The 27,731-nt window shown below is 42.6% G+C and overlaps 2 protein-coding genes across 11 annotated transcripts in view; one reads left to right on the top strand and one right to left on the bottom strand.

Annotated features, from left to right (window-relative positions):
• Positions 1-3,584: 3,584 nt before the first annotated feature.
• On the top strand, positions 3,585-21,037 carry LOC109871682 (5'-AMP-activated protein kinase subunit beta-2). 2 transcript variants are annotated; one of them, XM_020462644.2, is made up of 9 exons: positions 3,585-3,716; positions 3,841-3,925; positions 11,228-11,417; positions 11,713-11,864; positions 11,994-12,087; positions 17,444-17,558; positions 18,234-18,367; positions 18,518-18,586; positions 18,730-21,037. In XM_020462644.2, exons 3-9 carry the CDS (start codon positions 11,259-11,261, stop codon positions 18,805-18,807), a joined length of 801 nt encoding a protein of 266 aa, XP_020318233.1. In that variant the 5' UTR covers positions 3,585-3,716; positions 3,841-3,925; positions 11,228-11,258; the 3' UTR covers positions 18,808-21,037. The 2 variants fall into 2 exon arrangements, with proteins under 2 accessions (XP_020318233.1, XP_020318235.1); XM_020462646.2 differs by lacking the exon at positions 3,585-3,716 and adding an exon at positions 3,728-3,746.
• Positions 21,038-21,865: 828 nt separating this feature from the next.
• The window catches only part of LOC109871464 (myomegalin), a 126,891-nt gene continuing 121,025 nt past the window's right edge, over positions 21,866-27,731 (bottom strand). For 7 of the 9 annotated variants that reach the window (XM_031807362.1, XM_031807357.1, XM_031807354.1 and 4 more), the window contains 3 exons: positions 27,288-27,333; positions 26,986-27,040; positions 21,866-24,485 (listed from right to left, as the gene is read on the bottom strand). In XM_031807362.1, the coding sequence (XP_031663222.1) occupies positions 27,290-27,333 (44 nt within the window). In that variant the 3' untranslated portion in view covers positions 21,866-24,485; positions 26,986-27,040; positions 27,288-27,289. The remainder of the gene's footprint in view (positions 24,486-26,985; positions 27,041-27,287; positions 27,334-27,731) is intronic. The other 2 variants (XM_031807364.1, XM_031807356.1) reach the window with 1 other exon arrangement.

Genomic DNA, 27,731 nt, shown 5'->3' with positions numbered 1-27,731 from the left:
GCCTGCAACATCCTCCAGCATGACCGGTTTGGCGGTGGGTCAGTCATGGTGTGGGGTGGCATTTCTTTGGGGGGCCGCACAGCCCTCCATGTGCTCGCCAGAGGTAGCCTGACTGCCATTAGGTACCGAGATGAGATCCTCAGACCCCTTGTGAGACCATATGCTGGTGCGGTTGGCCCTGGGTTCCTCCTAATGCAAGACAATGCTAGACCTCATGTGGCTGGAGTGTGTCAGCAGTTCCTGCAAGAGGAAGGCATTGATGCTATGGACTGGCCCGCCCGTTCCCCAGACCTGAATCCAATTGAGCACATCTGGGACATCATGTCTCGCTCCATCCACCAACGCATCGTTGCACCACAGACTGTCCAGGAGTTGGCGAATGCTTTAGTCCAGGTCTGGGAGGAGATCCCTCAGGAGACCATCCGCCACCTCATCAGGAGCATGCCCAGGCATTGTAGGGAGGTCATACAGGCACCCGGAGGCCACACACACTACTGAGCCTCATTTTGACTTGTTTTAAGGACATTATATCAAGGTTGAATCTGCCTGTAGTGTGGTTTTCCACTTTAATTTTGAGTGTGACTCCAAATCCAGACCTCTATGGGTTGATACATTTGATTTCCATTGATCATTTTTGTGTGATTTTGTTGTCAGCACATTCAACTATGTAAAGAAAATATGTAAAGAATATTTCATTCATTCAGATCTAGGATGTGTTATTTTAGTGTTCCCTTTATTTTTTTGAGCAGTGTATAATTAGTAATACAAAATATTTCAGCATTATTAAAGTGACTGGTGTTCCATTATTAAAGTGGCAAGTGATTTCAAGTCTATGTACAGGGCAGCAGCCTCTAATATGCTAGTGATGGCTATTTAACAGTCTGATGGCCTTGAGATAGAAGCTGTTTTTCAGTCTCTCTGTCCCAGCTTTGATGCACCTGTACCGACCTCGCCTTCTGGATGATAATGGGGTGAACAGGCAGTGGCTCGGATGATTGTTGTCCTTGATTATCTTTTTGACCTTCCTGAGATATCGGATGCTATAGGTGTCCTGGAGGGCAGGTAGTTTGCCCCGGTGATGCGTTGGGCAGACCACACCACCCTCTGGAGAGCCCTGTCGTTGCGGGCGGTGCAGTTGCCGTACCAGGCGGTGATACAGCCGACAGGATGTTCTCAATTGTGCATCTGTAAAAGTTTGTGAGGGTTTTAGGTGCCAAGCCAAATTTTCCAGCCTCCTGAGGTTGAAGAGTCGCTGTTGCACCTTCTCCACCACACTGTCTGTGTGGGTGGACCATTTCAGTTTGTCAGTGATGAGTACGCCGAGGAACTTGAAGCTTTCCACCTTCTCCACTGCTGTCCCATCGATGTGGATTGGGGGGGGGTGCTCCCTCTGCTGTTTCCTGAAGTCCACAATCAGCTCCTTTGTTTTGTTGCTGTTGGTTGAGGTTATTTTCCTGGCACCACACTCCCAGGGCCTTCACCTCCACCCTGTAGGCTGTCTCGTCATTGTTGGTAATCAGGCCTGCTACTGTTGTGTTGTCTGCAAACTTGATGATTGAATTGGAGGCGTGCGTGGCCACGCAGTCATGGGTGATTAGGGAGTACAGGAAGGGACTGAGCACGCATCCTTGTGGGGCCCAAGTGTTGAGGATCAGCGAAGTGGAGGTGTTGTTTCCTACCTTCACCACCTGGGGTGGCCCATCAGGAAGGTCAGGATCCAGTTGCATAGGGTGGGGTTCAGATCCAGGGTTCTCAACCTTAATGATGAACTTGGAGGGTACTATGGTGTTGAAGGCTGAGCTGTAGTCAATGAACAGCATTCTTACTTAGGTATTCCTCTTGTCCAGATGTGTGATAGCATCGTCTGTGGATCTATTGGGGCGGTAAGCAAATAGAGTTTGAATTTATTTTATTTTTACAGGGACAGTGCACATTAATCAACATTTCAGTAAAAGTGCAGGTTTTAGCCAGCCGGTTAATTTTCAATCGCAGTCCCTGGGCAGGTTATTTAAAAACAATTACAATATAGACAATCATTGAGCAGTGAGCACACGCAGAGCAACAGAGCAACATAGGACAAGCAAGACGTAGCATACAAACAGAGCAACAGAACAAAAAGCAGCAAGACAAAATTCATAAAAGCAACAGTGTTTCCACACCCAACAAGCTACAGACAACATGGAAAGCGGCAATACACAGCTAGGGATTATGATCACAAACGTGATTGACCTTTAGCCATGTATTCATACATTTTGTGAAAGTGTGATAGGTGGTGCAGTTATGTGTGTCTGATGGCAGTGCATTCCAGACATGGGAAGCTCTCACAGAGAAAGCATATTTACTAAAGGTGCTTTTCCTGAAGGGAACTATACAGTCACCTCTCATGGCAGACCTTGTGGATCTGCTGCCATATGTTTGGGTTTTCTGTTTAACAAAAATACTGAGTGGAGGGGGCGCCAGGCCATTTAGGATCTTGAATACAAGACATGCGTCGGTGTATTGCACAAGATTTTCCCAACTCAGGAGCTCATGCTTTCTGAGGATGTAACAGTGATGATGGCTATTGGGCTTCCTATCAAGCACTTTGAGAGCCTGCTTGTAGACGGACTGAATAGGTTTTAATGTTGTACAGCAAGCTTGGGCCCAACTAGTCAAGCAGTATGTTAAGTGGGGGAGTATTATAGATTTGAAGTACAGTTTTGCTACCTCTGTAGTCAAACAATTTTGTATAAATCGGAAATTAGCTAGGTTGAATTTGGTTATCTGAATGACCTTTTTCCACATGCTTTTTAAGAGAGGTTGGAATCAAGTATGATGCCAAGGTACTTAAAATCAGATACCACCTGGAGCTTCTCCCCTGACACAGACATCTGGTTCAGTAGCATCTGTTGCCCTCTTTGTGAAGAACATGCAAACAGTTTTTTTTCACATTGAGATGCAAACAATAGTCACTGAGCCACTTTGTAACCTGGACCATTACAGTAGTGAGTTCTTGTGCAGCTTGTTGTTTGCTCTTTGCATGCACATATATCACTGTATCATCTGCATGCATTTGAACTTCAGACCCAGAAAACAGAAGCGTTTTGTAGTGGGTCTAGGGTGTCAGGTAAGGTAGAGGTGATATGATCCTTGACTAGTCTCTCAAAGCACTTCATGATGACAGACGTGAGTGCTATGGGCCGATAGTCATTTAGTTCAGTTACCTTTGCTTTCCTGGGTACAGGAACAATGGTGGACATCTTGAAACATGTGGGAACAACATACTGGGATAGGGAGAGATTGAATATGTATGTAAACACCAGCCAGCTGGTCTGCGCATGCTTTGAGGACGCTACTTGGGATGCCGTTTGGCCGGCAGCTTTGCGAGGGTTAACACGCTTAAATGTCTTACTCACCTCAGCCAAGATTGTTTTGCTTATAATCTGCGCAATGATGTGCCAAATCGTTCATTTAGTGTATTTTTATTGGGTCATTAGAATAAGCTGCCATATGTGGTAATATTTCTCTAGGAGCTGATCCGTGCAGTATGGTGAAATAATTATATGGTGAAAGCAGTGCTGCGTTTTTAAAAGTTTTTATCCTATCAGCATTGAAACATGCTCCAATGACGCACAGCGACCGCTCTCTCTGGGTGGTGTTTTCTCTCTGCGCAGTGTTTTGGGAAACGCATGATCCATCTTCGACTGTTGAATGAAAGATGCGTCGTTAAAACACTCGTAAGCCTAAATTCGGGAAACCGGGCCCAGGTTAGGTGTACATGTATCACCTTTTCAGTTCAAGAAACGTGTTTCTCTATTTGTCCCAATGTATGTATAGTTTTTCCTTGTGGTGTATCCGTAGTTGGTGATACGCATTTTGAAGAAGAATGTTGATGTTGTTGAAGAGGAAGACTCAGTGGTAAACAAACTCCAAATCGTGTAATTTGGTGAGTAACTGCCACATGCAGACTCGATTGATTAAAATGTGGTGTCATGATGTTAGCATAATGTCATGTGTTGACATTTCACATCCTAAGTATAGCCTAGCCCACGAAAGGTGTTGAGCCAGCTTAAACTATTTCCTGCTGCGATCAGGGAGCAATTTAACTTGATCTGTAGACTATAATCATTGCTAGATTGCTTGGTCGTTCAAGTTTGTTTCTTCGTTATTTTGGAGCAGCAAATCCAAGACCGACTTGATGATTGTCAGAAGTGTCTAGACAGCTGGTGGGCCAAGCAGAGCGCTTCTATTTATGTTGCAGCTAACGTTAGCTAGCTAAGTACAGTCAATATTCAGCTGTTACCATTATCGCCAACTTTAGACATGGATTGTTCGCAGATTTGCTGGCTATTCTGTATAGCTAGCTAGTTATGCAAATGACAGGGTAGCACAAATGAAAAGGCAAAACATTTAGCTTAAAAGTCCAATGTATCCGTTTTTATCTCGGTATCAAATCATTTCTGTGTAATAATTAAAACTGTAATATGCAACCCAACCAAATTCACATAGAAAAGGGAGTTATAGATCTGTTATTCTCATTGATAGCAAGTCTAAGAAGTGGTATATCAGTTCTATGTGTGCTATTTCTATCCTTCCCATTCTTAAATACATCATTTTGTTGACTTTATTTTCGACTTTATATCAGCTTCAAGCTTCATAATTTTTTTGGTAATTGAAAAGATATTTCACAGCGGTTTAGATGGTACAATGATTCTCTATCAATGATTCTCTATCATTGTACCTTATAAACTGAAAACTATTATCATTTTAGCAACCAGGAAATGGAGGAGTGATTTCTTCATATTGCACCTTTTTTAAGTACTTATTTATAACGAGGGTTATATGGAGAAAATCAGACCTCTGAAATGAAAATGTATGGCCCTCCCTTCAGCTAAATATATTTGACCTAAACCCTCCTTGAACGCTAAAAAAAACCAAGTGACCCTCCCCTACACCCAGAATAATAATGAAAACATGAAGTGGATAGCAGAGAGCATGTCTACCATTTACCCTCACTTCTTGGACAGACCAGAGCCTTAGATATGCAGTTTTACTGTTCTTTGTCCTGTAAGCATTACATGGACAAATCAGTGTGTCTTGTTTGGAACTAAACACTCCCTGTTTGCAAATAATTAAATCTGAAACTTAGTAGGAATCTGAGCATGGTACTTTCAAAAGTTAGGCCTACCTTTCCACCCCAGACAGAGAAGGCCTACTAATGCAGAGAAATGTAAGCTTTAACTGCTGGCTACTCTTCTTAAGTGGTTTAACCCAACGAGAGAAGGTCACAAGTGTTTACCTAAAAGCTGTCTGGGTTTAAACATCTTCTATTGTACAGAAAGTGAATGAATAGCTTAATCAATAAATACAACTTTGCTCCGTGCTTCTCCGAGCATGCACTTCGTAGCCCATAGGCTACGGATCATTTGATTGAGACCACGCTAAATAGCCTATAGGCTACGGATCATTTGATTGAGACCACGCTAAATAGCCTATAGGCTACGGATCATTTGATTGAGACCACGCTAAATAGCCTATAGGCTACGGATCATTTGATTGAGACCACGCTAAATAGCCTATAGGCTACGGATCATTTGATTGAGACCACGCTAAATAGCATATAGGCGCACTTGATATTGGAAATGCCGAGTGGAGAATCACAGATGAAGGGAAGCATCAAGGCAGGCATCGATATATATAGCCTAATAAGCAACTCATTCTAAAACACTGAGAAATATTGACATTTCATTGACATTTCATCAATTACAAATGACGTTTTCCTCCAGGTAACCATTCTGTATATTTCAATCCATCCCAACAAACAGGGATGGAGTTTCAGGCTGTATTTTCAAACAGCTCTTACACTAAAATGGCATTATCAATTTCACAGTATTATTCCAACCTCATAGTGTGGGAATATAAACTCAGCAAAAAAAGAAATGTCCTCTCACTGTCAACTGCGTTTATTTTCAGCGAACTTAACATGTGTAAATATTTGTATGAACATAACAAGATTCAACAACTGAGACATAAACTGAACAAGTTCCACAGATATGTGACAAATAGAAATGGAATAATGTGTCCCTTAACAAAGGGGGGATCAAAATCAAAAGTAACAGTCAGTATCTGGTGTGGTCACCAGCTGCATTAAGTACTAAAGTGCATCCTCATAGACTGCACCAGATTTGCCAGTTCTTGCTGTGAGATGTTACTCCGCTCTTCCACCAAGGCACCTGCAAGTTCCCAGACATTTCTGGGGGGAATGGCCCTAGTCCTCACTAGAGGTCGACCGATTATGATTTTTCAACGCCGATACTGATTATTGGGGGACAAAAAAAAGCCGATACCGATTTTTTATTTATTTATTTTACCTTTATTTAACCAGGTAGGCAAGTTGAGAACAAGTTCTCATTTACAATTGCGACCTGGCAATTAGCCGATTTTTACAATTTATTTGTAATAATGACAATTACAACAACACTGAATGAGCACTTATTTTAACTTAATATAATACATCAATAAAATCAATTTAGCCTCAAATAAATAATGAAACATGTTCAATTTAGTTTAAATAAGTGTTGGAGAAGAAGAAAGAAAAAGTGCAATATGTGCTATGTAAGAAAGCTAACGTTTCAGTTCCTTGCTCAGAACATGAGAACATGTGAAAGCTGGTGGTTCCTTTTAACATGAGTCTTCAATATTCCCAGGTAAGAAGTTTTAGGTTGTAGTTATAGGAATTATAGGACTATTTCTCTCTATACCATTTGTATTTCATATACCTTTGACTATTGGATGTTCTTATAGGCACTTTAGTATTGCCAGTGTAACAGTATAGCTTCCTCACCTCTCCTCGCTCCTACCTGTGCTCGAACCAGGAACACAACACAGCCACCCTCGAAGCAGCGTTACCCATGCAGAGCAAGGGGAACAACCACTCCAAGTCTCAGATCGAGTGACATTTGAAACACTATTAGCGCTAACTAGCTAGCCATTTCACATCGGTTACACCAGCCTAATCTCGGGAGTTAATAGGCTTGAAGTCATAAACAGCGCAATGCTTGAAGCACAACGAAGAGCTGCTAGCAAAATGCACGAAAGTGCTGTTTGAATGAATGCTTATGAGCCTGCTGGTGCCTACCATCGCTCAGTCAGATGGCTCTATTAAATCATAGACTTAATTATAACATAATAACACACAGAAATGCGAGCCGTAGGTCATTAATATGGTCGAATCCGGAAACTATCATCTCGAAAACAAGACGTTTATTCTTTCAGTGAAATACGGAACCGTTCCGTATTTTACCTAACAGGTGGCATCCATCAGTCTAAATATTCCTGTTACATTGCACAACCTTCAATGTTATGTCATAATTACGTAAAATTCAGGCAAATTAGTTCGCAATGAGCCAGGCGGCCAAAACTGTTGCATATACCCTGACTCTGCGTGTAATGAACCAAAGAGAAGTGACACAATTTCACCTGGTTAGTATTTTCTGCTAACCTGGATTTCTTTTAGCTAAATATGCAGGTTTAAAAATATATACTTCTGTGTATTGATTTTATTAAGAAAGGCATTGGTGTTTATGGTTAGGCACACGTTGGAGCAACGACAGTCCTTTTTCGCGAATGCGCACTGCATCGATAATATGTAACGCAGGACACGCTAGATAAATTAGTAATATCATCAACCATGTGTAGTTATAACTAGTGATTATGATTGATTAAGTTTAGTGCTAGCTAGCAACTTACCTTGGCTTCTTACTGCATTCGCGTAACAGGCGGCCTCCTCGTGAGGCAGGTGGTTAGAGCGTTGGACTAGTTAACTGCAAGGTTGAAAAATTCAATCCCTGAGCTGACAAGGTAAAAATCTGTCATTCTTCCCCTGAACAAGGCAGTTAATCCACCGTTCCTAGGCCGTCATTGAAAATAAGAATGTGTTCTTAACTGACTTGCCTAGTTAAAGGTTAAAGATTTCCGATTGTTGTGAAAACTTGAAATCGGCCATTCCGATTAATCGGTCGACCTCGAGTCCCCACCCTCCGATCCAACTGGTCCCAGACGTGCTCAATGGGATTGAGATCTGGGCTCTTCACTGGCCATGGCAGAACACTGACATTACTGTCTTGCAAGAAATCACGCACAGAACGAGTAGTATGGCTGGTGACATTGTCATGCTGGTGGGTCATGTCAGGATGAGCCTGCAGGAAGGGTACCACATGAGGGAGGAGGATGTCTTCCCTGTAACGCACAGCATTGAGATTGCCTGCAATGACAACAAGTTCAGTCCGATGATGCTGTGACACATCGCCCCAGACCATGACAGACCCTCCACCTTCAAATTGATCCCGCTCCAGAGTACAAGCCTCGGTGTAAAGCTCATTCCTTCGATGATAAACGCGAATCCGACCATCACCCCTGGTAAGACAAAACCGCGACTCGTCAGTGAAGATCACTTTTTGCCAGTTCTGTTTGGTCCAGCAACGGTGGGTTTGTGCCCATAGGCGACGTTGTTGTCGGTGATGTCTAGTGAGGACCTGCCTTACAACAGGCCTACAAGCCCTCAGTCCAGCCTCTCTCAGCCTATTGCGGACAGTCTGAGCACTGGTGGAGGGATTGTGCGTTCCTGGTGGAAGTCGGGCAGTTGTTGTTGCCATCCTGTACCTGTCCCGCAGGTGTGATGCTCAGATGTACCCATCCTGTGCAGGTGTTGTTACACGTGGTCTGCCACTGCGAGGACGATCAACTGTCCACCCTGTCTCCCTGTTGCGCTGTCTTAGGGATCTCACAGTACGGACATTGCCCTTGCCATATCTGCAGTCCTCATGCCTCCTTGCTGCATACCTAATGCACGTTCACGCAGATGAGCAGGGACCCTGGGCATCTTTCTTTTGGTGTTTTTCAGAGTCAGTAGAAAGGCCTCTTTAGTGTCCTAAGTTTTCATAACTGTGACCTTAATTGTAAGCTGTTAGTGTCTTAACGACCGTTCCACAGGTGCATGTTTATTCATTCTTTATGGTTCATTGAACAAGCACGGGAAACAGTGTTTAAACCCTTTACAATGAAGATCTGTGAAATTATTTGGATCTTTACGAATTATCTTTGAACGACAGGGTCCTGAATAAGGGATGTTTCTTTTTATATCTGTGAGTTTATATGAAGCACAGGAAAATCATGTTTTTGACTGCACCGGCCTTTTCAACATTCAGTCTTTGGTCTCTCAGCTTCTTCCACTTCAGTTCAAGAGGTCTAGGCCTACATCAAGGATTCTGTGTATTCTTTTGTATTTCTGTTAACTTTTGTTGTTGACCTTTATCTATTTATTTAACCAGGCAAGTCAGTTAAGAACAAATTCTTATTTACAATGACGACCTACACTGGCCAAACCCGGACGATGCTGGGCCAATTGTGCGCGCCTTATGGGAGTTCCAATCACGGCCAGTTCTGATACATCCTGGATTCGAACCAGGGTGTCTGCGCCACTCAGGAGCCCTAACGGGTTGTTACACCTCAACAAGTACAATAAAGTGAATTTCAACACCCACCGTCTCAAATTGTTTTGAAAAATGTTTGTTGTAAGAAAAACAGATAAGATGAGCATTCCTGCAACATTATTTTGTTAAAATCTTTTTTGGGATTGCACCCTAATTGGCTATTTTTAGTATGTTCTCGGATTCATGTAACATTCAATAAACATAGTACCAAATATCCGATTTGGACTAAACTTTTTTCTAACAGTGAGTTAGACATGAGGAATCCAAATAAATTCTCAAATGCCACACTCCATGCCATACTACCCCAACAATGAGTATACAGTATCAGTTCTCTATGTCTGACAAGTAGTATGGGGCTGCGGCTCAGGGTATTATTTCTTTATTCTATATAATGTACTCTCATTGAATTCGGTTATGTTTTTTTAACCTGTTCAGAGAAATTAGTCATTAGTTGTTGGGTTTATATCCCAGCCTACATCCTGATATTACCAGGTTCTGACCACTAGATGGAGGTTTTCTTGCAAGTAGGTGATCACAAAATGACATATTGGTTTTCCTACCCTGTAAGCAGTCTATGGACCAGGTATGACAGCAACAGATGCTTTGGTTTGGTTTCTGGCCACTCTTTCAAATTCTAACCTTTTAACATTGTGTCACAAATCCAATGCAATTCCGTGGTACCTAATATTAGCATTTTCACAGTTCATGTCCAAATCATCCTTAAGTATCTAAAAATGGATTGTGTAACTCAATGATGTTACAAATAGATGATTTGGATATGAAGCATGAACATGCTAATATAGGTACCATTGACATGTATTGGATTTATTGCCACAAATGCTAAAAAGTTTGCATTTGAAAAGTTTGGTCCAAATCGGATGTTAGGTACTATAATGATTGAATATTATATGAATCCTTTAAATTAAAATGAACAATTTGTGTGCAATCTTTTAGCAAAATTTCTCAGATCAAATTACATTTCAACAAAATAATGTTTCCCTGAATGCTTTTTTGATCTGTTTCTAAGTACAGAAATAATTTCAGAACACTCTGCGATGGTGGGTGTCATGCCTTGCTGAAATGACCTGGAACGATCCTAAATGCTCAGAGGTTGGTGTGGGTGGCAAGCTATGTCTTGTTTATAAGATGGTGGTGACGATTTTTCTATTTATTTCACCTTTATTTAACCAGGTAGGCCAGCTGAGAACAAGTTCTCATTTACAACTGCGACCTGGTCAAGATAAAGCAAAGCAGTGCGACACATACAACAGAGTTACACATGGGATAATCAAATGTACAGTAAATAACACCATAGGTAAATCTGTGTACAGTGTGTGCAAATGAAGTAAAGAGGTAAGGCAATAAATAGACAATAGTGGTGAAGTAATTTCAATTTAGCAATTAACACTGGAGTGATAGATGTGCAGATGAGAATGTGCAAGTAGAAATACTGGTGTGCAAAAGAGCAGAAAAACAAATATGGGGATGAGGTAGGTAGTTGGTTGGATGGGCTATTTACAGATGGCTGTGTACAGCTGCAGCGATCAGTAAGCTGCTCTGACAGCTGATGCTTAAAGTTAGTGAGGGAGATATAAGTCTCCAACTTCAGTGATTTTTGCAATTCAATCCAGTCATTGGCAGCAGAGAACTGGAAGGAAAGGTAGCCAAAGGAGGTGTTGGCTTTGGGGATGACCAGTGAAATATACCTGCTTGAGCGTGTGCTATGGGTGATGATGACTGTGTATGTTTTCTTTCAGCTTGTCCTGGCTGAAGACTGAGTGAAGGATCATGGGTAACACAGGTGACCGGATGTCCGGTGATCGCCATGGCGCTAAGGCCCATCGATCAGACAGCAGAGGCAGCGACAAAGACCATGAGCCCAGCAAGATGGTGGACAGCACAGACGATCCTAACATCTTCAACACACACGGACTGGGGTCCTCCAAGGTACCTCAGCACTGCACTGGATCATCTGATTTATTTTATGGAGGGCTGTGAAGACCCTCACAGTAGCCTCCAACCTTTACCCTAACCCATAAAAAGTTGTAATGAAACCAGTTGGATGTAATCTGTTTTAGGAGTGTGGAACCAGATGTAGGTGGGGGGAAATGTCCAGCCCATTTAAAGGAGATGATGCCACCTTAGCTCAGGTCCAGGTCGCACGTAAACGCCATGGACAAGAGCTAAGAACACCTAGACCCTGTCATTCCCAAGTTGTGATTTCAGCTGATTCTCCCCTCAGGCGTCGGACAAGGAGGAGCCTGACCTGGATGACTTGGTGAAGACGGGGCCTCAGTCCAGACCTACAGTCATCCGCTGGGCCGGAGGAGGGAAGGAGGTCTACATCGCGGGCTCCTTCAACAACTGGGGCAACAAGATCCCCCTCAATAAGAGGTAGGAGAGGAGAGGCCCTGGCTTACCAATAAGGTCTGCACACTGTATTACTCATATACTACCTTTTATTAGTGACACCATTTTGACACATTTAATAGTACATTAACACAGATTTTTTCCCCCCCCAAGCCACAATGACTTTGTAGCGATCCTGGACTTGCCAGAGGGAGAGCACCAGTACAAGTTCTTTGTGGACGGACAGTGGGTCCATGACCCCTCAGAGGTAAACCCTACACAGGGCTCTGGCCTAAAGTAGACTACTAGATTGATTGATTGATTTTTATTTTCCAGTAAAGAAAAATGCATATAAAGTACATTGGGAAAGTTTTCAGACCCCTTGACATTTTCCACATTTCTTATGTTACAGCCTTATTCTAAAATGGATGAAAAAATAAATAATAATCATCATTCGACACACAATACCCCATAATGACAAAGCGAAAGCAGGTTTATTAAAAACAAAAACATTGGAGTCCACGTGGTAACTTTAATTGATTGGACATGATTTGGAAAGGCACACACCTCTCTATATAAGGTCCCACAGTTGACAGTGCATGTCAGAGCAAAACCAAGCTATGAGGTTGAAGGAATTGTCCGTAGAGCTCCGAGACATTATTGTGTTGAGGCACAGATCTGGGGAAGGGTACCAAAACATTTCTGCAGCATTGAAGGTCCCCAAGAACACAGTGGCCTCCATCATTCTTAAATGGAAGAAGTTTGGAACCAGCAAATCTCTTCCTAGTGCTGGCCGCCCAGCCAAACTGAGCAATCAAGGGAGAAGGGCCTTGGTCAGGGAGGTGACCAAGAACCTGATGGTCACTGACAGAGCTCCAGAGTTCCTCTGTGGAGATGGGAGAACCTACCAGAAGGACAACCATCTCTGCAGCTCTCCACCAATCAGGCCTTTATGGTAGAGTGGCCAGACGGAAGACACTAGTCAGTAAAAGGCACATGACAGCCTGATTGGCGTTTTCCAGAAGGCACCTAAATGACTCTCAGACCATGAGAAACAAGGTTCTCTGGTATGATGAAACCAAGATTGAACTCTTTGGTCTGAATGCCAAGCCTCACGTCTAGAAGAACTCTGGCACCATCCCTGCAGTGAAGCATGGTGGTGGCAGCATCATGCTGTGGGAATGTTTTTCAGCAGCAGGAACTGGGAGACTAGTCAGGATCGAGGGAAAGATGAATGGAGCAAAGTACAGAGAGATCCTTGATGAAAACCTGCTCCAGAGTGCTCAGGACCTCAGACTGGGGCGAAGGTTATTCTTCCAACAGGACAACGACCCTAGGCACACAGCCAAGACTATGCAGGAGTGGCTTCAGGACAAGTCTCTGAATGTCCTTGCGTGGCCCAGCCAGTGCCCAGACTTGAACCCGATCGAACATCTCTGGAGAGACCTGAAAATTGCTGTGCAGCGACGCTCCTGATCCAACCGGACAGAGCTTGAGAGGATCTGCAGAGAAGAATGGGAGAATCTCCCCAAATACAGGTGTGCCAAGCTTGTAGCGTCATACCCAAGAAGACCCGAGCCTGTAATCGCTGCCAAAGGTGCTTCAACAAAGTACTGAGTAAAGGGTTTGAATACTTATGTAAATGTTCTATTTCAATGTTTTACTTTTTATGAATTTGCCAAAATTTCTAAAAACCTGTTTTTGGTTTGTCATTATGGGTTATTGTGTGTAGATCAATGAGGGAATGTTTTTATTTTTTAATCCATTTTAGAATAAGGCGTAAATTCAAGGGGTTGGTTGATTGATTTAATTTATTTGACAATTATTTATACCCATACATAAGGGTGCTCCAGCCGCTGACGCCTCCACATACAATTTAAGAAAATCATCAAGGACAACACAATAAAGCTTAACAGCTTATGTCCATTGTGGTCCTTTTGAAGGGGAAGGGGGAATGCAACAAGGTTAGGCGCCAATTGTAATGGCAACAGACAATGACAGACTGTTTGTTTTATAACATGAGATAACTAGTGCAATTCCCTTGCCTAATAAACAACTATGGACATACCCTTAATATATAAAACATTACATTCCTAATATATAGAAGACAATCACAATATGATAAACAACAGGCACCAAAATACTTATATGCAATCCCAGGCATTTCCTTCTCAGCCACGTACTATAATCTTACTACCGTAATTGCTGGACTATTAAGCGCACCTGAATATAAACCGCACCCACTGAATTATAAAAAAATATGTATTTTGTACATAAATAAGCCGAACATGTCTATAAGCCACAGGTGCCTACCGGTACATTGAAACAAATGAACTTTACACAGCCTTTAAACGAAACACGGCTTGTAGCAAAAATTAAACAGTAGCCTACCAAGAAAGTCATTGGTCACTATCTTCCTCCTCCTCTGTACTGAAACCACTGAAGTCATCTCCTTCGGTGTCGGAGTTGAATAGCCTCAGAATTGCTTCATCCGATGTTGGATCGCTGCCCTCTTCAACACGCAGCAGTCCAGCCTTTCGAAACCCGTTGATGATAGTGGATTTTTTGACAATGCTCCACGCTGTCAGCAGCTCTATTTCCTTTTCCAACAGCCAGATCGATCGCCTTCAACTTGAAAGCTGCATCATATGCATTTCTCCATGTCTTTGCCATGATGAGAGTGACAAAATGACTACCGTAAATCAGAATGATGGGAAGTTTGAGCACGCTCGATTTATGTCACATTATGTGACGGTGCTCAGTTTTTTGGCGGCATGAATCTTGAGAAAGCGGGAAAAATCCATAAATTAGCCGCGTCATTGTATAAGCTGCGAGGTTCAAAGCGTTGGAAAAAAGTAGCGGCTCATAGTCCGGAAATTACGGTACTCACTTTTGAAACATGCTACTATTTAGCCATTTTTTCAGTGAGAACTTGAAACTACATTTCGAGGTTCTACATTTCAGATTATTTGGAAGACTATTCCAAAGAATGGCAGCTGAGTATGAAAAAGTTTATTTCCCCATACCACTTGTAAATCTAAAAGGAAGTCAGTTTCACTCCTTCTAGTGGAATAGTTATGGTTATCTCGTACCAAGTTAAAGTAGTTACTTAAAGTGGCTTGCAAAAGTATTCACCCCCTTGACATTTTTCCTATTTTGTTGCCCTACAAACTGGAATTAAAATAGATTTTTGGGGGGTTTGTAATCATTTGATTTACACAACATGCCTACCACTTTGAAGATGCAAAATATTTTTTATTGTGAAACAAACAAGAAATAAGACAAAAAAACAGAACTTGAGCGTGAATAGCTATTCACCCTCCCAAAGTCAATACTTTGTAGAGCCACCTTTTGCAGCAATTACAGCTGCAAGTCTCTTGGGGTATGTCTCTATAAGCTTGGCACATCTAGCCACTGGGCTTTTTGCCCATTCTTCAAGGCAAAACTTCTCCATCTCCTTCAAGTTGGATGGGTTCTGCTGGTGTACAGCAATCTTTAAGTCATACCACAGATTCTCAATTGGATTGAAGTCTGGGCTTTGACTAGGCCATTCCTAGACATTTAAATGTTTCCCCTTAAACCACCCGAGTGTTGCTTTAACAGTATGCTTAGGGTCATTGTCCTGCTGGAAGGTGAACCTCCGTCCCAGTCTCAAATCTCTGGAAGACTGTATTTAGCGCCATCCATCATTCCTTCAATTCTGACCAGCTTCCCAGTTCCTGCCGATGAAAAACATCCCCACAGCATGATGCTGCCACCACCATGCTTCACTGTGGGGATAGTGTTCTCGGGGTGATGATAGGTGTGGGGTTTGCGCCAGACATAATGTTTTCCTTGATGGCCAAAAAGCTAAATTTGTCTCATCTGACCAGAGTACTTTCTTCCATATGTTCGGGGAGTCTCCCACATGCACTTTAGTGAACACCAAACATGTTTGCTTATTCTTTTCTTTAAGTAAGCTATGAGGTTTTCTGGCCACTCTTCCGTAAAGCCCAGCTCTGTGGACTGTACGGCTTAAAGTGGTCCTATGGGCAGATACTCCAATCTCCACTGTGGAGCTTTGCAGCTCCTTCAGAGTTATCTTTGGTCTCTTTGTTGCCTCTGATTAATGCCCTCCTTGCCTGGTCCGTGAGTTTTGGTGGGCGGCCCTTCCTTGGCTGGTTTGTTGTGGTGCCATATTCTTTCAATTTTTTAATAATGAATTTAATGGTGCTCTGTGGGATGTTCAAAGTTTCTGATATTTTTGTATAACCCAACCCTGATCTGTACTTCTCCACAACTTTGTTACTGACCTGTTTGGAGAGCTCCTTGGTCTTCATGTTGCCACTTGCTTGGAGGTGCCCCTTGCTTAGTGGTGTTGCAGACTCTGTGGCCTTTCAGAACAGGTGTGTATATATACTGAGATCATGTGACAGATCATGTGACACTTGACACAGGTGAACTTTATTTAACCAATTATGTGACTTCTGAAGGTAATTGGTTGTACGAGATCTTTTTTAGGGGCTTCATAGCAAAGGGGGTGAATACACGCACCACTTTTCAAAAAAAAAAAATCACTTCACCAATTTGGTCTATTTTGTGTATGTCCATTACATGAATTCCAAATAAAAATCCATTTAAATTACAGGTTGTAATGCAACAAAATAGGAAAAATGCCAAGGGGGATGAATACTTTTGCAAAGCACTGTAGGTACCTGGGGACCATACTGTGGACAATCTTATGTACAAGACACAATTTAATCTGAGAGGCTCCTCCACCTTGAGCCATCTAAGGCTTTTAAAGTGGGAACAGTCAAGATGCGTAAGTGCTGGAAGTTTAAGAATAATCCTGACTAATTTGTTCTGAGATGTCTGCAGTTGGTAGAGCATGGCACTTGTAACGCCAAGGTAGTGGGTTTGATTCCCAGGACCACCCATATGTAAAACGTATGCACGCATCACTGTAAGTTGCTTTGGATAAAATGGCTGAATGGTTCTGAATACGTTCCGAATGCACTGTACGTATATGCCATTTTATCCAAAGCGACTTAGTCATGCGTGCATACGTTTTACGTATGGGTGGTCCCGGGAATCGAACCCACTACCATGGCGTTACAGGTGCCATGTGCTCTACCAACTGAGTTACATATGCACACAGTACAAAAACGTGACAGGGATAGCAGGATAAAGTCAGTGACTTGACTTATTTCCATGTCATTTTTGAGACGCAGCCCAGGCCTATCCCTGCCCCCCCCCCCCAAAAAAAGAAAAAAGAAAATGGCAATTTGCAGTCATGTGGTTTGGCGATCCAGCTGTACTGTCTTTGTTATTAACTCTTTATAAGCCCTGGTTAACCCTGCTATAACACTCCCTCCTGCAGCCAGTGGTTTGGCGATCCAGCTGTACTGTCTTTGTTATTAACTCTTTATAAGCCCTGGTTAACCCTGCTATAACACTCCCTCCTGCAGCCAGTGGTTTGGCGATCCAGTTGTACTGTCTTTGTTATTAACTCTTTATAAGCCCTGGTTAACCCTGCTATAACACTCCCTCCTGCAGTCATGTGTTTTGGTGATCCAGTTGTACTGTCTTTGTTATTAACTCTTTCTGAGCCCTGGTTAACCCTGCTATAACACTCCCTCCTGCAGCCAGTGGTGACCAGCCAGTTGGGCACCATCAACAACCTGATCGAGGTGAAGCAGTCGGACTTTGAGGTGTTCGATGCTCTGCAGGTGGACTCTCTGGAGTCTACCGACACCTCAGGTCAGTAGGCGCTCTAATCCTCTGTTGTCCCTCTTGGGTTAAGCATAGCATTGTGCTGACCAAGATGTGCCAAGGCTAACACAGTCACGTCAAACCGTGCAGCTAGAATAACAGCAAAGTAGTTGCGTTTCATTTAGTTTGACCTGCTTTTCTATTTATGTTTATTTTGTATATACCCATAAACATTATACTGAGTCATGATTTTGACTGGCTGAGAAAATATGCCAGTCTTGTCCTGAAACGATCATTCTGAATAGGACAGTGGAGATCGAATTTTAACATTGAAACTATGTTGCAAATGTCGAGAGACAGACAGAAACGTTTGTACAACCCCCCCAATAATGTGTAGATGCCTTTTACGTTGCAGATCATGTTAATAAATTGGCTCGCTGAGCTGATGGGACAGATGATGAGCAGGGATTTCTCAGATGGAACAGAAAACAAGATTCTAATTCTTGTGTCATAGGCTTACCCGTGATAAACAGCTTTTTTAGTATGGCTTAGAACGCTTCTCAACCAATCACAATGCTTGTTTTGACAAACCCGTTGTAGAATTCATCATGAGCAGGTGTTTAGGATAAGTTATGTAAGTTGGTGAAAACACAAGAAATCAGTGTCACCCTTTGAGAGTATATGAATGTCATGCTGTGTGTGTGTGTTATTGTGTCTCCTTAGATCTGTCCAGCTCCCCTCCAGGGCCCTATGGACAGGAGCAGTACATGTTTAGGCCTGAGGAACGCTTCAAAGCCCCGCCCATCCTCCCCCCACACCTCCTCCAAGTCATCCTCAACAAGGACACCAACATCTCTGTAAATGTCTTTCTTCCTCAGTCTCCCTCTCTTTCTATCTCTCTCTCCTGCTCTCTGTTCTCTTTCTCTCTTTCACATCGGCGTGTGGTAAACACTCATTTGGAAACTTCTTGATTGCTCATTCGTCTTCCGTCTTTCCCTCTCCTACAGTGCGACCCAGCCTTGCTGCCTGAACCCAACCACGTGATGCTCAACCACCTTTATGCTCTCTCAATAAAGGTACAGTAGGAGGGCATCAACAGCCCCATCCCACTTCTTACTGCACTACTTATAGATTAACAGTCCCTTTCATAACATAGCATTAGTAATGTATTGCTTTACATGATCTATCTGTCTCTCTCACTCCCTTTCCCCTCCCTCAGGATGGCGTGATGGTGCTCAGTGCGACTCACAGATATAAGAAGAAGTACGTCACATCTCTGCTCTACAAGCCCATCTAACCTGTCTGTGTAGGCGCAGAGTGCTATAGAGGGCGGCATGTTAACACTGTACTGGGTTTAACCATCGTGTAGCTGAGATTGCACTAAACTAACAGTTTACTGATGAGACTGGGGGCAAATCTCAAAGGACACCCTTTTCCTTGTCCAGTGACCTACAGGGCTCCACAAAGGGCTCAAAGTAATGCACTCGATGGGGAATAGGGTTTCATTTGAGTCTCAGCGTGTGACCCTCACAAGGGAAAATACTTAGCATTCACAGTTTGATAGCGATAAGAAAAGGGACTGAGAAGGAGACTACTGTGTGTGTTTGCGTGGAGCACTTCTTTGCATGTGGGCGTGTAGAAAGAACATTTAGTTCCATAAAAAATAAGAAGGTTTGAAGAAAAGCCCTGATGGAACTTGGAAATGCATATAATCAAGATTATGTTTTATTAAATGAGCTTTTAAGAGATATGAACACGGAAAGAGGGCCGTTGAATGTCGCTGGCTTGGCTTATGGTACTCTCCCATTCTTTCTCCATATTATTACTGTAGTTGGACATGACTGGAGTAACTGCAGGGTCTTCCTGGTTTGGTCCCAATGGGTCGATGACCACTAATGGAACCGTGATATGCAGTTGGATAGGCTGTAAATTCAACTGAATTATAATGAAGTCAAAGTATAACAAAGGATGGGAATTATATCATATAGCCCGTTTAAGCCTATCACACTGGCCAAATTAACTTTGTTTCCACGTCATTTCAATGTTAGGACGCCTGTGCTCATTGGGATATGATTCACACTTTTGAAAAATGTGAAAATCCCTTTAGAGTATATTAACGAGGGGTTCTCGTTGTGGAATGTTGGGCCGTGGCTGTAGACCTGTGCTTAGTGCTTTATGTCTTTATGACACGGTGATGCAAGCACTTGAGTTACCCACCCATGTGTCCCCAACAAATGCTTTAAGCAGGACTGTTGACATAAGCTTTTAACTATGCAGGTATACGGAAAAATATTGCACAGTAGCTTTATGTTGGACCTCTGTGTCCAAGCTGCATTTTCTAGGCCTAGATACAGTAATGGCTGTGCTACGTGTTTCTCTCTCTAGCCCATTTTCTATTTATCCAATAGGAATCTATTTGTCTGTGTGCCATATTTATAGCTTACACTCCCAAATACTGGTTTGTCTTGAATGTTGTGGAGCAATTGAATGTCTAGTACGAACAGTTTACTGTAGAATATGTGGTGGATTTTATGGATTTCAATCAAGATTCAAAATGTCATTCAGTAAAGTATAAAATGGCCAATATGGAATGTGAAAAAGCGTAATTTACTTTCATCAAGATTGTTTAAATTTGAGTGTTCTGTGAATCAAACTTCACATTTTTACCCATACACCATTTCATATTTGTAGATGTAAGAGTACTGTACCTGTTGCTTGTGATACCAGTAATCAATGTGGGCTGATATGTAGGTATATACTCCAAAGAGAATATAAAATATATATATATAATGAGATTTTATTTGAAAAAACTGAGTAAAGAAATTATTACTGATAGCCATAGCTCACTCTGAGACGATACACTGCAACACCTTCCTAATATTGAGTTACACCTTGCTTTGCCCTCAGCCTCAATTCGTCAGGGCAGGGCCATGGACTATACAAGCTGTCAAGTGTTCCACAGGGATGCTGGCCCATGTCGACTCCAATGCTTCTCACAGTTGTGTAAAGTTGGCTGGATGTCTTTTGGGTGGTGGACCATTCTTGATACACACAGGAAACTGCTGAGTGTGTAAAACCCAGCAGCGTTGCAGTTCTTGACACACTAAAACCGGTGTGCCTGGCACCTACTACCATACCCAGCTCAAAGCTACTTAAATATTTTGTCAGACCCATTCACCCTCTGAATGGCACACATACACAATGTCTCAAGGCTTAAAAATCCATCTTTAACCGGTCTCCTCCCCTTCACCTACACTGATTTGAAGTGGATTTAATAAGGGATTATAGCTTTCACCTGGTCAGTTTGTCATGGAAAGAGCAGGTGTTCCTATTGTTTTGTACACTCAGTGAACGATATGTTATATTCTGGAACTTGATTAGGTCAAATCAAAACTTGAATTTTAAATCTGTTAGCTAACATGTTTTTTTCTTCTCCAAAATGCTTTGCAGCATCATTGTAAGTCAAGTACTGTAGAAGGTTGTTTCAGTTTGCAAATAAAAAGGGGAGACATGTTGACTCAAAAGTATCAGTAGTGTCTCTGACTGATGTTTGATGTGGCTGACTGTTCTATCTGGCCTAGCTGTAGAACATATTCAATAGAAAAAGCATCAACAGAATCAGTAAATGTGGAAATGTCTGTACATTCCCCTTGCTCTGTACAGACACCCCTATAACGCCAAAAGTTGAGACAAGTAATTTTTTTTAACGTTTAATTTTTTTTAACACAAAAAGTCCTCTGTGATAACACTGTGACAACACACACACAGTGACCATCTTCAGAGACAGAGCCCATGGTCCAGCTCTGTGTCGGCATCCTAGTTAGCTTCATCACAACCTGACAACCCAAGCTGCTCTTCGATATCACATAGCATTATTTACATAAGTACTACTAGACACAGTTAACACTGTTTGATTCCTTTCTACACAACGCGTTGTTCACGTGCTCCGGTAATGTGCTGTTCTACTCTGACACAATCCTATACATCTATGGTTTGTGTTTCTGCTTTGGTAGAAAAATATTCATTTTCCTTAATCGTTCTCAATCTTCTCATCAAATCCTAATTTGTCAAATGAAACACACAGCATGGGGTTTTATCTTAGAGTGTTTGGCAATTTACCTCTAGGGACTTTCAATTGAGTTGAGTGCAAACAAGACCTTGTTGGCAGATCTACTGTGATATATATCTAGGATAGACACCAAACGCTAGTAACTCCAAGTAAGTGTTAGGAGCCAATTTTAAAGGCAAGCAAGGCAACATTATCTATCCAAAGCTTAATATTAGGTGGGTGTGTAAGTAATACCACTGTTTGGTTTCCGTCATACCCTAAGAAAAGGCATACATTTATGATTTCATAGCTGTGACTATTTTATTACAATCTGGCATTATCAAAATCTAATAAACCATACAAATCAGAAAAGAAAACAGTCAAGGACGCATAACGATTCTTAATAAAAATGATTGTTAACATCAGAATAAAGCAGATCGTGCATAGCTATTGCACAGCTACCCAGATATTCAACGTTTGCGTACAGAGCAAAAGTCTGACATGATTATCCACACAAAGGTCAACAGAATACAGTGGAAAAAAACAAGCCATTTACAATGTGAAAATGGCTAAATGTACAGCAAGAACACTTAAAACAATCAAAAGCAGCATAGGAAGAAACACCTTTGGGGGTGACAGCTTCACCGATTGTGAAATCTAGAACATTGGTCCCACCAGTAGCCTGCCAAAGTTTGGAACAGGTAGGAGAATAAGGAACATGTTGCCAATAACATCATGGGAATGCAATGGCGGTCTAAACCAAGACAAATACCTCGAAGAAGTCCAATGGAAATGGAACAATCCAGAATGATATTCTCTGGTGATGTGGTACATCTCTCACAGCAGCCCAATTTAGTTTTTTAGTAGCCTAGTGTGAAATATTCTCTTTTTGAAAGGTTTGGTCCATTAATGACAAGATGTGCTCGTTTATAAAGCACATGTCCAACTAAAGTGAACCAATCATCTGACGGTTACCGTCTCTGCTTCAAATGGCTCTCAAAGAGCAGCCAATCAAATGATATCTCCATCATAATGTCATAGATGGTCTCATATACTAGGCTGATGTCTTCCTATAGAGTCACATCATGCTTATAGTAGGCTGCATAGGTAAGGCAAACAAGTATGCGAAGAGTTCAAAGTTCAAACTTTGGCAAGTAATGGTGATCCTCTGTTCCTCGAACAAAGGTTGAGACTGTTCCTTTTTAAAACCTCTCTGATGCATCGACACTGCACCAAAACTACATTTCATTTCACTCAGTAGTATTCAGGATAGTAAGTAGTATAATATTGTACTGACGATCTTTTTCACCTTATCAAGAGTGGCTAAATGCTTAAGTTCCGGTGTCAGGCAAAAAGGAAAAATAGCTGGCGTGCCATGATCATTTAAATAACAGCATTCATTATTGCACATGCTCGTCTGAGGACTCCTAAAGAGGAGCTTGAATACGCGTGTTCGGCCTCGGTTCCTTTCAGCCCCTAGCGCCTTCTTTAGCCATTACCCATTCTGTGTTAGATCATCGGAGGGCTAGGTGGAGCCATAACCATATTGCTGTCACCTATCTTGTCCATTCAGATCTGTGAACACTGATGGGGAAGGGGTTAGTGATTGAAATGGAACGGGGCCTTTGTTCTGCTATCCAGAAGCCTTGGCTGATTGGCAGACAGACCATTCAGAGGTATCATCCTCCACAGATAAATATAGCACACAATTACCTAGAAGTGCCACACCTATACATTCCTCCACTGTGATTCCAGCAGATATGCTAGATTGTGGATGTCATTGTATTTTTGCATTGTATTTGCAAAGAAAGTCCTCATTGATGAAATGCCACAAGAAGAAAGCTTGCATTTCAGTGGCAATTGAAGTTGAACATTTGTTTGAAAAGAAATTGATTGAACATGTATGTCTGTGAATGTATGTGTGTGTACTGTACTTTGTGTGTATACGTTTGTATACATTTCCTTTCTCAAGCCTTGAGTTCACATGCATTGACACTTATCCCATCCAAAAGCTACCAGGCAGAGGAGCACACTATCTATGCTCTGGGTAGAAGCTTCCCTCAGCCACAGATCTAGGACCAGCATTACCTTAACCATTAGGGAAAAAGCTAATCTGACCTTAGATCAGTGTCTAGGACCAGCTTACCCCCCTCATTACCTTTACCGTTAGGGAAAAAGCTAATCTGACCTTAGATCAGTGTCTAGGACCAGCTTACCCCCCTCATTACCTTAACCATTAGGGAAAAAGCTAATCTGACCTTAGATCAGTGTCTAGGACCAGTTTACCCCCCTCATTACCTTTACCATTAGGGAAAAAGCAAATCTGACCTTAGATCAGTGTCTAGGACCAGCTTACCCCTACTTCTTCTACAGCAGTCAAGGACACACATTACTGTTACCATCAGAGGCACATTTCAAACCACCTTCTTCTTCACACTCACAAGGCAAACATCAGACTGAACCAACAGTCTCTGGAGCTAGAAGACACCAACAGAAGAACAGGGGTGGGTGGAGGTGGGAGAAAAGAAAGGGATAAATGAAGAACAGTCGAACGACGGTAGAGGAATGAAAACTAAAGGAGGACGAATTCAGGTAAGGCTCGAGGTGCAAGAGTCTTGGGCAAGAATTGCCGGCAGGAGAGAAATGGTGGAGAAAGAAAGAATGGATGGAGTGCTCTGAGGGTTGACGTTCAGTGCTATAGACTAGGCTGAGAGGTGGATGGGGTGATGGGTGAGGCAGAGGAGGGGTTGTGGGGTCAGAGGTCGTGGTGTTGGGCTGGCTGGTTCTTTAACAGGTCAGCACCTGGAGCAGACACTGGCTGCCACGCTTCCTGGTTCCCGGACGCCGATTGGACATTGCCGGGGCGTCACCAGGCTTCAAGAAACTCCAATCAGTAGGCCGTTCATTGGCGTGACTTCGGTCTTCAGCTAAGAGGGAGAAGAGGGAAAATCAGGGAGCAAGAAAGAAAACATTTATTATTCACTGGTACACTCCTGTTACACACCCAGATGAGGACGCCACCGCCAAAAAGTTTATGAACAACTGTTACAACTTCACACTGCAATGAAGAGTAGAGAGCGCAAAGGTTAGGTTATTCCGCAACGATTTTGAAGATTTGTTGCGGTTAAAGGTTAATGGAATATTTGAAATATGTTTTGGCTTTGTTAGCATGAAACCACAACAATAGCGTTAGTGCTTGCAGATGATGAGAAGCTGAAGATGCCATTGAGTGAGTGATAGTTGCAGCATGTATATTGTTATATAAAATCTGTTACCTTCCCTCAGTAAGTAACCTGTATTAAGTGTAACTACTGGTAAAAGTATTGAAAAGATTCAGCCTGCCCTGGCTTTCAGCCAGTCACACCCCCTACTGTCAAATTATTTCATTACTCTTCTGATGAAGGACAGCAATTAGTATTTTTAAAGGCTATCAGGCTATATTTGTGTGTCTGTGTCCTTGGGAGATAAATAGTTTCTAGTATTTTAATGATTGCCTTCAGAGAATGGAAACTATGCATACATTTAAAGTTTGCAATGGTACAGAAAATCATCATTGTGTGTGGCCTCCATAGTGGATCACTTAGGCTGCGTTTACACAGGCAACCCAATTCTGATCTTTTTTTGCACTAATAGATTTTTGAATAATCACATCAGATCTTGTAATTGTAATTGGTCAAAAGACAAATGAGTGAAAAAAACATCAGAATTGGAAACACAGCCTTAGTACACGGAACAAAAATATAAATGCAACATGTAAAGTGTTTGTTCCATGTTTCTTGAGCTGAAATAAAAGACCCCAGACATGTTTTATATGCACAAAAAGAATATTTCCATCCAATTTTGTGAACAAATTTGTTTACATCCTTGTTAGTGAGCATTTCTCCTTTGCCAAGATATTCCATCCACCTGACATGTGTGGAATATCAAGAAGCTGATTAAACAGCATGATCATTACATATATGCACCTTATGCTGGGGACAATAAAAGGCCACTCTAAAATGTGCAGTTTTGTCACAAAACACAATGCCATGTCTCATGTTTTGAGGGAGCACACAATTGGCAAGATGACTGCAGGAATGTCCACCAGAGCTTTTGCCAGAGAATGTAATGTTAATTTCTCTACCATAAGCCGCCTCCAACGTCGTTTCAGAGAATTTGTCAGTACGTCCAACCGGCCTCACAACCGCAGACCACGTGTAACCACACAAGCCCAGGACCTCCACATCCGGCTTCTTCACCTGCGGGATCGTCTGAGACCAGCCACCCAGACAGCTGATGAAACTGTGGGTTTGCACAACTGAAGAATTTCTGCGCAAACTGTCAGAAACCGTCTCAGGGAAGCTCACCAGGGTGTCTTATGGTGGCATTGCGGTTATGGTATGGGTAGACATAAGCTACGGACAGCGAACACGATTGCATTTTATCAGGCCTCCCGAGTGGCGCAGCGAGGCGTCACTGCAGCCCCGGGATGGGATTTCCTTGTCCCATCGCGCTCTACCGACTCCTTGTGGCTGGCCAGGCGCCTGCAAGCTGACTTTGGTCGTCAGTTGTACAGTGTTTCCCTCCGACACATTGGTGTGGCTGGCTTCCGGGTTAAATTGTCGATAGCAATTTGAATGCACAGCACATGAGGTTGGTGAAACCTTAATTGGGGAGAACGGGCTCATGGTAATGGCTGGAGTGGTTAATGGTATCAAATACACCAAACACATGGTTTCCATGGTTTCCATTTGTTTGATGCCATTCCATACGCTCCGTTCCAGACATTATTATGAGCCGTCCTCCCCTCAACAGCCTCCACTGATGCACAGAGATACCTTTTACAAGATCCTGAGGTCCATTTTTGTGCCATTCACCTGCCGCCATTACCTAATGTTTCAGCATGATAATGCAGAGCCCCAATGTCACAATATCCAGCAACTTCGCACAGCCATTGAAGAGGAGTGGGACAACATTCCACAGGCCACAATCAACAGCCTGATCAACTTTATGCGAAGGACATGTGTCGGGCTGTATGAGGCAAATGGTCGCCACACCAGATACTGACTGGTTTTCTGATCCATGACCCTACCTATTTTTTAAGGTATCTGTCAACAACAGATGCATATCGGTATTCCCAGTCATGTAAAATCCATAGATTAGGGCCCGTAACTCAGTAAAATCTTTGAAATTGTTGCAAGTTGCGTTTATATTTTTGTTCAGTGTATAAACAGTATTTAAATATAATTCTAGGGGTGATAAAAAACTCATTGAGGTGTTGATTTAGGACAAGGCATTGGTTTCTACGACTTATATTCATCCATTTGTATGACTTATATGATAGTCCTTAAATATGACTTTTCTGTTGTTTGATTGGATGGTAAAACAGTGATGTCACACAGCATGACAGGCACAACAGGCCAAGCCACAGTGTGCCAAACCATTTACCAGCATAAGGAGTGGAAGAGGAGGAGCTTAGAGAGGAGATCCTCCGATCGTTCTTCTGGAGGTACTCAGGGGAAAGGAGGAGGAGAGGAAGGAGGGAAGAGAGCAGGAAGAAGGAACAGGTGAAACAGACAGGGAGGGTGGAAAACAAAACAGAGACAACACTGGAGAAACAGTACTGACACTACAACTGGGTAACCAGATACTGAACACAACACATGAACAACAGTTTATGTGGTAAACAAGATGGGAATACTTGGGTATACCACATACAGTATGGATGGAGGACAATTACAATCTCTTACCTCTAAGTTAGTCCTGGCTTTTTCAGCACATCACGAGTCCTTGATACTGCAATGAAAAGGGGAACTGTACAATAAGAAGAAACATCTAACTAGGACCTTTTTCTGTAACACACACACACTGGGACACCAGACCACACACACACTGGGACACCAGACCACACACACACTGGGACACCAGACCACACACACACTGGGACACCAGACCACACACACACTGGGACACCAGACCACACACACACTGGGACACCAGACCACACACACACACACACACACACACACACACACACACACACACACACACACACACACACACACACACACACACACACACACACACACACACACACACACACACAGGGACACCAGACCACACACACACTGGGACACCAGACCACCCACACACACACACACACACACACACACACACACACACACACACACACA

Source organism: Oncorhynchus kisutch, linkage group LG27 (genome assembly GCF_002021735.2).
Source record: "Oncorhynchus kisutch isolate 150728-3 linkage group LG27, Okis_V2, whole genome shotgun sequence".
In the NCBI taxonomy this organism is placed as follows: Eukaryota; Metazoa; Chordata; class Actinopteri; order Salmoniformes; family Salmonidae; genus Oncorhynchus; species Oncorhynchus kisutch.
This window is presented reverse-complemented; position numbering and strand designations above follow the sequence as displayed.